Genomic DNA, 13,029 nt, shown 5'->3' on the forward strand with positions numbered 1-13,029 from the left:
GCAGGGGTGGCGCTTGAGGAAGGGGCAGGGGCCGTGTGCGGAGCAGAGCTGCATAGAGCAAGCCCCTGACCCCGCTCCATGGCAGGAGCTCGAGGGCCAGATTAAAACGTCTGAAGGGTCGGACACGGCCTCCGGGCCGTAGTTTGCCCACCCCTGCACTAGATGCCACCACCGTTTTTGCATTCTGTCTTGCAAAGCCTGCATAAGTCTTTCCCTTCCTTGTTGCATGGTATCCTGTGCCTTTTCATACTTTCTTTCCCAGAAGCAAAGGTTCCCCAACTTGTTTTATAATGACACCATGGTATTCTGAGGGAGTCGAGCACACAGTCCCTCTCATTTTGCCATTGTTTTCTGAAATGGATCAGCATTGATCAGAATGTAAGATTTTTTGAAGTGACCACACACTTTTTTCCCCAAGCACATTAGAAGGTAAACATGTTTTATAAATAAAAAAAACATAAAAGTAGGAGTATTAGTTTTTAAACATGTCATGTTTTTTGTTATAGTGCCTAACACTATTGTAGTTGATGTATTTTTGTTTGACCGTGCATTGCAGTATATACCATGCAAGTAACTATTCCTCTAGCTTCAGCAATAATTTCCTTTGCAGAATAAGAGATGTTACTGTTTTTTCCAAAGTTAGGATCACCTAACAAAATGTGCTTTTTTAAAAATTTTTTTAATAAATACCCCCCAGCCTTAACTAATCAATTAAAGGGTTATTCTGCTGATATACCTGATGGTCAGCACAAAATTGTGTACCCGTAGAAGACATGACAATAGAATCTCAGAGTTACGAACACCTTGGGAATGGAGGTTCGAAATGTTCGTAACTCTGAACAAAACATTATGGTGGTCCTTTTAAAAGTTTACAACTAAACACTGACTTAATACAGCTTTGAAACTTTACTATGCAGAAGAAAAATTCTGCTTTCCTTTTTTTTTTTTTTTAAGTTGTTTACATTTAACACAATATTGTATTGTGTTTTGGGGGTTTTTTGGGTCTCTTCTGCTGTCTGATTGCATACTTCCGGTTCCAAATGAGGTGTCTGGTTGATTGGGCAATTTGTAATTCTGGTGTTTGTAACTCTAAAGTTCTACTGTACTGGAGATAAGGCTCTCTTCATGTTTGTGATGCAACAGTATACGTTTAGGCTTAATTGCAGCATGTTAGTAAGCTTTTCTAGCCAGTGCAGATAGGTATGAAACATAATCTGTAGCACAATATTACAAATCTATTTAAAATAATTCATAGCTGTGTATGATGTCCAGGGAAGATATAATGGTTGTCCACTGTTGCTAATAATGTTTTAATGTGAGTGTAGGAAGGGTCTAAATTGCAGTAGCAATTGTGTCAGTTTTAAGTGTATATCCTTTAACTATTGCAGGTACTAGTTAAACAACTGGATAATATCCTGACTGCCATACATGATGTGCTTAATGAAAGGTAAGCTGCAATAAGTTAGAAAAACGAAGCAGTCGAAAGTTTTAAAGGGAAACTGTCCACTTGAATGTTTTCAAATTGACTAATTTCTAAAATGTCTATTTTCTTATAGAGCACCTTTTCAAATATTGTGCCCTGACTTAAAATAAAAAATCCTTTTAAACATTTTTAAGTGCTTTTCTGCTCCTGTGTTAACAGCAAAGGTGAAACTGACTGTTGGAAGTATGTAGAGTCAGTTTCACAAAGTAAACACAGTGCAAAAAGACATTTTTCTCCAACTGTCTATGAAGTAATACTTCATAGGCATGACAAGCTATATGAGTAGGGTGGGATTTTAAAAAATGCTTAAGGGAGTTGGGGTTCCAACTCTTAGGCATGTCAGAAAATCCCACCCACATTGCTGAAGTGCAAAAATGACACACACCTTATATTTCTGAGGTGTTTACTTTTTTTTCAAATCTTAGATGCTACTTTTAACAATAACATGGACAGAATTTTAATGTAGAAACGTGATTGTTATTTGTTGTTATCCCTGTAATTGAAAGGTTCTATAACATCATTGACAGGTTTCAGAGTAGCAGCCGTGTTAGTCTGTATTCGCAAAAAGAAAAGGAGTACTTGTGGCACCTTAGAGACTAACCAATTTATTTGAGCATAAGCTTTCGTGAGCTACAGCCGTTGAAGTGAGCTGTAGCTCACGAAAGCTTACGCTCAAATAAATTGGTTAGTCTCTAAGGTGCCACAAGTACTCCTTTTCTTATAACATCATTGACACTTGTTTATTCTCAATTGGTATACTTAAAATATAGATTAGTATGTAAGATTCGTATAAATGCTCATTAGTAGCCATAGGTATTTTGACAAACTTTTATTTGGTGGTCATTGCAGCAGAAAGCCTCTCTTGGCTTTCATCCAACATGATACACTATATGTATTGCATTACAATCAACTTCCTAATCCTTATAAGTTGCCAAGGATACTTTCACAAAGCTACTGGTCCTGTTTCACGATGTGTATTGAGCTGACCACTGTTTAGTAAAAGTCACTAATATCCCTGTTCAGACATTAAAATAATTCTTCAGATGACATTTTTTGTTTCAAATTCAGGAGATCTTTCATGAACAAATTCTACAAAATAAAAAAAATTAACTTGAGCTTATTTTTCAAAAACTCTTTCATATTATATCCATTTGCAATTTGCATCTCTCCATAATAGTTTCCTACTCCTTTGTTTATATAGTAGCTTTTTTCCAAAATTTCTGCAGACACCCAAATCCCCTCTTGTCTCTGTCGCTATACATGAAGGAGACATTAGATATGGTTACAAGGAAGTAAAATTTTACACAACTAGAATTTTACATAACTAACCTCTGGAACTAAATGCAACTAGAAATCATTGGGACTAAGAATTTAAGTAGGACTCAAAAGAGTGATCCGTTTGTATGGGTAAATAAGAACATCCATAATTGCATTAGACTCAAAATACCTTTTTAGAAGTGTGTGTGTGTATGGGCATAAGCAAACCCACTAAGTGACAGGGGTTAGAAGGAAGCTTCTTTTGTGAGCAGGTTATTCCGTCATTGTCTGCTATGGGGTTTTTTGCACCCTTCTCTGAAATATCTAGTGCAACTGCTAAACAGGATACTGATGTACACAGACTGCTGATTTGATCTGGTATTGTACGTAATTCCTAGGTTCCTAAATAATGAAAATAATTCAGACATTAAGCATTGGCATTTTTTTAACTTAACCTGAAAGTTCAATTTCACGACAGTAGCTTCTGAATCTGTCAGTTTTATTTTGCCGTGTTTTCTGCTGGCTGAATTAAATAGTTGGACTCTTCAAGTTTTTAAATTTTATACCTAGAATACTGGAGCTTTATTATAATGTAAAGGAAGTAAGTTATCCTTGGGGGGTTGGAGTGAGAGAACCCAAGTTTTACTCATTTGAATATCTAATTATAGGAGCATACAGATTACAGAAATTTTATGCCAAATGCAACCTTGGTACCTATGTGCTATAACTTAAAATAAAATTAATATTAAATGTTACATATAAAAAATAAATTAGTATTTTTTTAAGCCTCCCCCATTGGCCAATAGACAAACTTCATACAAGCGAAGAAACACAGTCCAACTAAAAGCTAAATGGAAACTGTTTTACATGGTTTCTAGAAAGTGGCCAGACATAAGTTTTCATGTAGTGTGAGAGGGAGTGAGTTCCAGAGGATCTCCCATTAAGAGTGCATTGCCATAGGCCACAATAAGGTCATTTTGTAGGGTTGCCAGAAGAACACCTGAGTAGATAGAATCTGTTGCAAGTGGAGCATGAGAGAGAGGCAGTGTCTGAGGTAGCCAGGCCCTGAACTTTATCTCTACTATGTATTCTTGTATCTAAAGTCAGCTGTCTGTTTACTTGAGGAGATTTGTTCATCAGATGGCAGGTCTAAAATAGTTTTGCCAATCTAACTGTAGTATTTCCATATTTATATAGACTTGTTTAGTGGAAATCCATTTCTTATTATTCATTTTTACATAACTGATCTAAATGGCTGGTGCAGCTATTTAGTGGAAGGAATACAATAGCTTCATATATACATGCCTTTTTTGCATTAGAAATGATTGCTTGTGCAAACTTTTTTACTGAATATGTTCAAGATTTTTTCTGTTCTTGTACTTGTTCACTGTGTAAAAAGATCTAACTGCTTTTACCTTCTGAAAGCTTAAATTAATTTTTTTTTATAAATACAGTAGCAAATTGCTTCAGGAACTGAGACAAGAGGGAGCTTGCTGTCTTGGCCTTCTTTGTGCTTCTTTGAGCTACGAGGCTGAGAAGATCTTTAAATGGATTTTTAGCAAATTTAGCTCATCCACTAAAGATGAAGTTAAACTTCTTTACTTGTGTGCAACCTACAAAGCACTAGAGACTGTGGGAGAAAAGAAAGCCTTTTCATCTGTAATGCAGGTAAGAATAAAAGTTAAAATTGGGGCATTATTGCTTTTCCGGTATTTTATTGATGCACAGCTTGAATCAAATCATTGCTTTTACTAAAATGAACACATGAAGAGTAAGCAGTCAGGGTGTTAGAATAATAGAGATACATAACCCTGTGGAAAAACACATTTTACATTTGGAATAGAAAAGTTTAATATTTTATGAGATTTAAGTTTACTTTTTCCTTTAAAAATGTGATTTGAATTTGATGTCTGGATTATAGTTTGAAAAATCTTTATATAGTAAGGATGTGTGAAATGTCCTTCTTTATTCTGTTCTTGGTTAATATCTAGTCTGTAAGTATTTTAGAACTAAAACTACTACTTTATCTCACTTCTTGTGACCTTGCCGCCTGCTCTTGGTTATTATAGCAATTTTTTCCACCTTTTTACTTGATTAAACTGGAAGACTTGGCAGCAAAACTTGCCAGACCCTCCCTCCCTCCCCTTGAAAAATTATTTTCAGTCACAGGGACATCTGAAATATCACCTGTCCAGTATGAGGGCTGTGAAATATTTAAAATAAGCCTGGTGGCTGGAAGGTCCACCAGAGCACTAGCTTGTTTTTGTCTTGTATTTTAATTTGTACCTTTTTACTCTTCATCCCATTTTGTTCTTGTGAGTATTCATGATTTCATCAGTTCCCTGGGTTGTTTTTGGTTGGGAGACCTGCCTACACTTAAAAGGGTTTCCGGTATAGATATACTGGTAGAGTTATGTTGGCAAACTGCCCTAGATGGAGATGTTCTTTTGCTAGTATAGCTTAAACCAGTTTCTAAGATGGAGTAAGGCTTTGTCTGTATTTAAAAGTTTTTTGCTGGCATAATTATGACTGACATAGTTATGCTGGCAAAAGCCCTGGTATAGATGGCCATTCTGGCAAACCTTCTAGTGTAGACAGAAATTATATTAATAAAAGAGTTTTATTGCCAATATAGCTTACGCCAGTTCCCAAATAAACTTTACTGGCAAAAGGACTCTTGCCAGTATAGCTGTGTCTACACTAGGTTTTTGTTTTTTCTCCTCCTGTCCTTGACCGACAGCTATGCTGGCAAAAGCCATAGTATAGAAGCAGGTACAGTGGCAGAAAATTCATCTTGCCAGTATAGCTTATTTTGTTCAGGGAACTGGTAAGAGTTGTACTGGCAGTAAAACTCTTTTGCCAGTATAAGTTGCATTTATATTAGAAGAGTATGCTAGAATAGGTATAGTGGAATAACTATATTGGCAAACCTTTTGTAGCGTAGACCGGGCCTAAGGACTCTTACCAGTTTAACTGCATCTGTACTAGGGCTTTTGCTGGCATAGCTATGTCAGTCAAGGTTGGAGAAAAATCACACACCTTACCGATATAGCTATGCTGACAAAAGTTTTAAGTGTAGACCAGGCCCACACCTGTAGCATAGTTGCTACGCTCGTTTTGAAATGCTAAACTTTTTTTTCCACGGTCACTTATGAGGATTCCTTCAGTGGAAGAAGTCTGTAAGGAAAAAATGCCAATTATGGTCAAGGAGCTCATTTTATTTAGTGGTCGCTTCAGTTAGCCTTTGGCCTGAGGTACCTTACACTTTTTTCCATCTCTCAAATGTTTTATTATGGCGTGGCTATAGCTCCACCCTCCCCTTCTCCAGACAGTCGCTCCAAGCTAAAAACATTTGTGATTTACCCTGGGGATCAGCCTACAGTAAACCCCAAATGTTTGGGTAAAAAGTATTCAGACTGTCTTTTAAAAGGTGTTAATTGTCAGTCAGTTAAGTCAAGATAAACTGTAGAGAAACAAGGCATGAGTTTATGCTTTACCTTTAGATTGTGTCTACAATCTGGAGACTTGATCTGCACTTAAAAATTAGGTTGACATAGCTATGCCATTCAAGGCTGTGAACAATTTCGTTCCCTGAGCACTGTAATTAGGTTGACCTAACCCTGGCGGAGTTGTGGCTAGGTCGATGGAATAGTTCTTCCATCAACCTAGGTACCACTAAGCTGCAGTGCTGTAGCTGTGTTATTGTAGTTTGTGTAGTGTAGACTAGACATACCCTTAATTTGGGTGGTGGTGTTCCTACATTGATGGGAAAAACCCTTCTATTGACATGTCTGTGCTCCAGGGTTATGCTGGCATAGCCACACTCACATTGGAAGGGGTTTTTCCATCCGTGTAGGAACACTGCCTCCACAAATGAAATTAGCTATGTTGACGGAAGCATTCTTCCGTTAACATAGTTGTATCTACACGGGGAGGGGCGGGGAAGGTCAGCATAGCTGTGTGATCAGGGGTATGTTTTTTTTCCCACACCCCTGATCAGTGTAGCTATGTAGATGTAACTTGTAAGTGTGTAGGCCAGGCCTTAGGAAAGACCAGGCTTCTCCCTAAGCTAAAGCATGAATGCTTGTAGCCTGGATCAAAGTGAAGAGTGACCACTTAGTCTTTATGAATGTTAAATATCTCCTAACTGGACGTAAAAAGTCTAGTGAAGACAAGCCCTTTGTGAACCTCAGGTATTTTGGAATACCCATCCACACGTTCAGCCCAGGCAAGTGTTAGAAGAATTGTTAGGGGAACCTTCAAGTCTTTTGTAGTTCGTTGGAAACCCTAACACCATGCAAGCCCTCTCCCAGGTAGCCTTATTAGTCTCTGTAATTCCTAGTAAGCTTAAATAAATTTGTCATTGTTAACCTATCACTTTCCCCCCCCCTTTCACACCTTGGCATTTCCATGTTTCATAGGAAGGCAGAAAATATATACTATACATCAAAATGCTATGCAAGTACCTGTTGCTTGAATCTTAACAATGAGCAGCCATCTGTTTTGTATCAGATCTTTCTTATGCCAGTCAAGGTTACAATTGATTTAACAGCATTCATGACTTTTCAATATTTTTGAATAAGCTGAAATGACTAGTAACTTTTTTTAATTTGTGACTCTTTTTAAGCTTGTAATGACCAGCCTGCAGTCCATTCTAGAAAATGTGGATACACCAGAGTTACTGTGCAAATGTGTCAAGTGCATCCTTCTGGTGTCCCGATGTTACCCACATATTTTCAGCACCAATTTTAGGGTAAGCTTGTGCCTGAATTTCTTCTGCCCCCTCTTATTGTATAAAACATTGACATAGCACATCACATAGGTGATTTACCTTTTTCATTGCTTTCAAGGACACAGTTGACATATTGGTTGGGTGGCATATAGATCACACTCAGAAACCTTCTCTGACACAGCAGGTGTCTGGTAAGTCTGGCCTACAAAATCGTTACATGTGATGACCTACTATTAGTGTTCTGCTCCACCTTGTGGAGGATGTGGATTTATTTCTAAGCGTTACTCACTGCCACTGCGCGCACACTGCTGTGGAGGCAACCTGCCTGATCCCCAGACAGAGGATGCCTCTTGTCACTCAGTGGCAACCCCTCCATGTAAGTGGCATTCATTAATTATTAAAAGTCCAATGCAGTTCCTTCCCACATGGGGTAAAGGAGTTTACATAAAAACAAACAAACAAAAAAGTCTGGTTATATGGGAGACTTAGTGTATTAACAGAACTCAGAACCAAAAAACCTATTGTCATATACCATTCATGTCAGTCAGTTAAAATTTAATTAAAGGACATTTTAGCCAGCCTGCATTTAAACATCATTTGCTTTCTCTGTTAGAGAAAATTAATTCATTCTTATAGTTATCAACCCTCAAGCAATTTCTGAAAACATAACCTCCTTCTTGTGCACCTTTTAAAAATAATGTGTTAGAAAAAAGGAAGGATGGATTGGGATTCAGGAGACAAGTTAATTTTCTGGCTTTACCACAGACTTCCTGTGATGACTTTGGGCATGTCACTTAATCTCTCTATGCCTCAGGTGCTCATCTGTAAAAGGGGACTAATGTTTCCTTTGTCTGTTTAAATTGTAGACTCTTTCTTACAATGTATTTATGCAGTGTCTAGCCCAGTATGACCCCAATCTCCTTGAGGCTCCTTGGGTTACTGTAATACAGATAATTATAAATAAAAATAATTTTGTTCTTAAAAAAAAAAAAGAGAGAGAAATTTAAATGAGTCATCTTTTCCATCCTTCAGTAATATGTATCTGAAATTTTATACCTGTGTTCTACTTTGCTTGTAACAATCTGTTTCACTTGGTCTGACTTATACAGGATGGCTACAGAGCTTGGAGCCATTTTGGGTAGCTGATCTTGCTTTTTCCACCACACTTTTGGGTCAGTTTCTAGAGGATATGGAGGCATATGCTGAGGTAAGCAAAGTTTATTGTGAAGCAGCATTAAGAGTTCTAAAATAATTAAGATATATTATAGCCATAAAGGCCTGTTTGAAGAGCTCTGTGTAAGCTTGAAAACTCATCTCTCTCCAACATAAGTTTATCCAATAAAAGGTATTACCTCACCCACCTTGTGTGTCTGATCATATTACCTTGTTTTGTTAAGTTTATAGAAAGTACGTTGAAAGTAAGGTGTGGGGTTGATGAGAGGGGACTCAAATGCTGCATACGCTTGTAGAAAATAAAATAAAATATAAAGGTGCTTGCATACTGATATGCTTCTTGGATGAAATTCTAGCCCCATTAAAGTCAGCCCCTCTTGTTTTTAGGAAGTCTAATTTTGAGGATGGAACTAGGGAAGAAACAATGATCTTTCGTAACAGATTAGTCAGTTAGCTCTGGGATGTGTTTAAGACATGCATGTTGAAACAGTGGGGTGCAATATTGCATTTTCTTAGAGAGACAAGGTAGGTGAGGTAATGTCTTTTATTGAACCAGCCAGCTTCTGTTAGTGAGAGAGACAAGCTTTTCTTAGCATTTTCCGCTAGTTTGTAATGTTGTCGTCGTCATGATTTCCTGTTAAAACAGATGAGATGACATTGAGATGTTCACAATAATTGAAAGGACGACATAAAAAAGAAAGTTGCTTCTTAAATCTTATTTAATATGGTACCTGGTTTTATTTTGCTATAAATTACAACAATTATGCATCTGTAATTTGTACACCAGTAATCTATCTTAAAATTTGTGGTGACTGTATACACAGAGCTAATGTAAATACAGTTTTCCAGACATTTTGTGGTGTTTGTCATCTTTAATTAACAAGTATAATTACAGCTTGTTGAAGCTATAGTGTAAAGAGAAAACTCTGGGCTTCTTAGTGTTGTCATATTTATTGTGATACATTTGGGATACATCTGATATTAAAACTGAATTTTATATATATTTTGTCTATATTATAACTGCTTGTACTTACTACTTAATGACATAAATTTTCCTATCTAGGACCTCAGCCATGTGGCCTCTGGAGAATCAGTGGACGAAGATATTCCTCCTCCTTCAGTATCACTACCTAAATTAGCTGCACTTCTTCGGGTTTTCAGCACTGTGGTGAGGAGTATTGGGGAACGCTTCAGCCCAATTAGAGGACAGCCAATTACTGAAGCATATGTAACTGATGTAAGATTTCAGAACATGTTTCATGCTACTTATTAAGAAATATTTGCTGGTAAATTTATTGTAAATAATAATGAAACCCAACATCCATATTTTTGCAAAATTTGGCAGTGTACAAATGTACTCATGGTCAACTTTACTGAAGGACTAGATTTGTTTGACAGCTAATAGAATCTGATTTAATATTAGTAGTGATTGTGACAGAGACCTGAGATAGCTATATGTACCAGAAACCACAATGTATTTGATGTAAGTATTTTTCCAAAGGTTTTTCAGTCTGACCTGGCTATAGACCTTTGTTATGATCTGTTCAAATTATCATGGTGCAAATTATCATGATGCTTTAAAAAAACTGGAGTATAATTATAACCAGCTAAAGGTTTGTACTTTATCCCTTTCTAATCTTCATCTAGTTGAAATCTGGTATATAAAGTTTTTTTCATTTTAGAGTATCTTTTGGAATAGATACTATTGCACAGTATGAGAAGGTGACTTTTGTTCTTACGTTGGTAATACAAAAATAATTAATGGGTTACAATCACAGTTAAAGCAACAAGGATCCAATGTAATCAAAACAAGGAGACACAGGCATAAGGTCCTGATTCTGCAGTTGAATCTGAGTGGGTGGACCTATGCCTGTACAGAATCCCATTGATATGCCTGCAAGGAGTCCCAGATTTAAGGGTCCACCTGCACAGATTTCATTATTGGGATCTAAGGTTGTCTGAGTGACATGTGCATAGGCACTGAAATATGAGACCCTTGTGGGACAAGTTAAGAAAAGAAGACCAGTTCTTTTCTCACTGAAAGCAATAGAAGTTCTAACATTGACTTCAGTTCAAGGACCCAAAGTAATTACTTTAACTCTGTGTTTCTGTGCTTCTTTTAGTTCATTGTCTTTAAAATTACTCTAAATTTGGAGTTGTTGCATTTTTTGTATTTAATGAAAATATAAATGCACATTAAGCATTTTTAATATTTATTTTGACAAAGAACTTGCTCCAGTGCAGAGTAGTGTTGGATTCTGAGATTATTAACAGGAGTGTCATATGTAAGACATGGAAGGCAATTATTCCACTCTACTCTGTACTGGTGAAGCCTCAGATGGAGTACTGTGTCCAGTTTTGGACATCACGCTTTTCAGAAAAATGTGGACAAATTAGAGAGAGTCTGGAGGAGAGCAACAAAAATAAGAGGTTTAGAAAACATGAGGAAAGGTTAAAAAGCCTGGACATGTTTAGTCTATAGGAGAGAAGCCCTGAGGAGGGACACAAGTCTTCAAATATGTAAAAGGTTGTTACAAGCAGTGTGGTGTTCAGTTGTTTTCCTGTTCATCAAGGGTAGGACAAGAAGTAATCGGCTTAGTTGTCAGCACAAGAGATTTAGGTTAGATATTAAGAAAAACTTTCTAACTCTAAGGATAGTTAAGCACTGAAACAGGTTACCTAAGGAGGTTGTGGAATCCTTATTCTTGGTGGTTTTTAAAAAACAGATTAGATAGACATCTGGCAGGGATGTTTTAGATGTACTTAATCTTGCCTCATCATGGGGGGATGGGGGAGATTAGATGACCTCTTGAGGTCCCTTCTAGCCCTGCATTTCTGGTTCTGTGTAGTTTCAAATGGATGTGGGTTTTTCCCCTATGCTTAAATAACATCCAGTACTAGTTAAACTGACTTGAATTCACTTTCCTTCTTTTCCAGGTTCTGTACAGAGTAATGAGATGTGTGACTACAGCAAACCAAGTGTTCTTCTCTGAGGCTGTATTGACCGCTGCCAATGAGTGTGTTGGGGTTTTACTTGGTAGTCTGGACCCCAGTATGACTATACACTGTGACATGGTCATCACATATGGCTTAGATCAACTGGAGAATTGCCAGACTTGTGGTACCGATTATATCATCTCGGTCTTGAATTTATTGACACTGGTACATACAAATTCTCATTTTTGTGGGGCTTTACAATTAGAAAAAAATATTTAACATATCTCATTCAGGCACCTGAATTACAAACCGATTTAACAGTAAATCGTGATCTTTGTTTCCTTTTTTTCTATTTCAATGTCTTGTATTCCCCTTCCCCTTCTCCCCCCCCCCCCAAAAAAAACCCCCAAAACAAACAAACAAAAACCTATCAAATGTTTGTAATCATTTTGAAAAACTGGTAGAGCTTGTGCTGATAGCCTTCCTACTTAGTCCTATTACTGAATAGTTTCCAGTTTATCCAAAATAATTTTCCTTTGACCTTTGGATAGTGCCTATTCTTTAACCAATAGGTTAACTTTCCTCTGCAAATGGTAGCAGTATTTTTGATGAACTGCCAGAGAGACTAGGATTTAGTATGTTTATGCAGTCACTCTGCCATGGCTAAACACTTTGGATAGCGGATGACTTCAGAATATTGATCTCAACAACCTGTGTGTTGGCTAAATAACTGTTTTAACCTCTATTGGCTAAATAACCATATTAGCACATTACCATAGAACTTACGTCCAGCAATCTATATTGGTCATATGCTTGAGTTCCACTTCGGTTGACAAGATAGCATAAAAATAGCCTGTCCTCTGAATATTGACTTTTGGCAGAGCAGTTATGTTTTTTCATTAACTTACAAAAGTAACTAATCGGTATCTATGTAACTGATTTCTTAACTCTAATGTAGTCAAATATTTATAAATATCTTTAAGGGGTTCTGATTTATTAAGTTCTGTAAATTAGTGCCATAAATATGTCTGAATAAAGAATTCAGGCAACTGAAGATGTATATTATCAGTGCTTATGTTTTGTCTCTAGATTGTTGAACAAATAAATACAAAATTGCCATCGACATTTGTAGAGAAATTGTTTGTACCAGAATCTAAACTACTTGTACTCCGTTACCATAAGGAGAAAGAGGTAAGAAGTGGATGGTTGCTACTAATATGCTATAGCAATTCTAATACTGTTTTAGAGGAGTGGTATATTATCTTATGGAATTTTGCCCATAAGAAGAACAGTTAGTTGCGTAGATGTCTGAACTCATTAGAAAAACAGAAGCCTAAACTCAGGTTTGGTTATTGTTCATTCGGTTGTGGCATGTGAGGAAACATACTTTGTCACATACCAGTCAGAAGAGAATTCTTTTTAATTTGCATAGCATCATTTGTTAATA

At 36.9% G+C, this 13,029-nt stretch overlaps 1 protein-coding gene across 2 annotated transcripts in view; it reads left to right on the forward strand.

The window, feature by feature from the left end:
• Positions 1-13,029, forward strand: part of SMG1 (SMG1 nonsense mediated mRNA decay associated PI3K related kinase) — a 116,152-nt gene that overhangs the window by 36,979 nt on the left and 66,144 nt on the right. For both annotated transcript variants that reach the window (XM_074965387.1, XM_074965388.1), the window contains exons 5-12: positions 1,389-1,447; positions 4,195-4,408; positions 7,368-7,493; positions 7,591-7,663; positions 8,582-8,679; positions 9,709-9,882; positions 11,583-11,807; positions 12,672-12,773. In XM_074965387.1, coding sequence (XP_074821488.1) covers positions 1,389-1,447; positions 4,195-4,408; positions 7,368-7,493; positions 7,591-7,663; positions 8,582-8,679; positions 9,709-9,882; positions 11,583-11,807; positions 12,672-12,773 — 1,071 coding nt within the window. The remainder of the gene's footprint in view (positions 1-1,388; positions 1,448-4,194; positions 4,409-7,367; positions 7,494-7,590; positions 7,664-8,581; positions 8,680-9,708; positions 9,883-11,582; positions 11,808-12,671; positions 12,774-13,029) is intronic.

The sequence above is a fragment of the Natator depressus genome, chromosome 10 (assembly GCF_965152275.1).
Source record: "Natator depressus isolate rNatDep1 chromosome 10, rNatDep2.hap1, whole genome shotgun sequence".
NCBI classification, from domain to species: Eukaryota; Metazoa; Chordata; order Testudines; family Cheloniidae; genus Natator; species Natator depressus.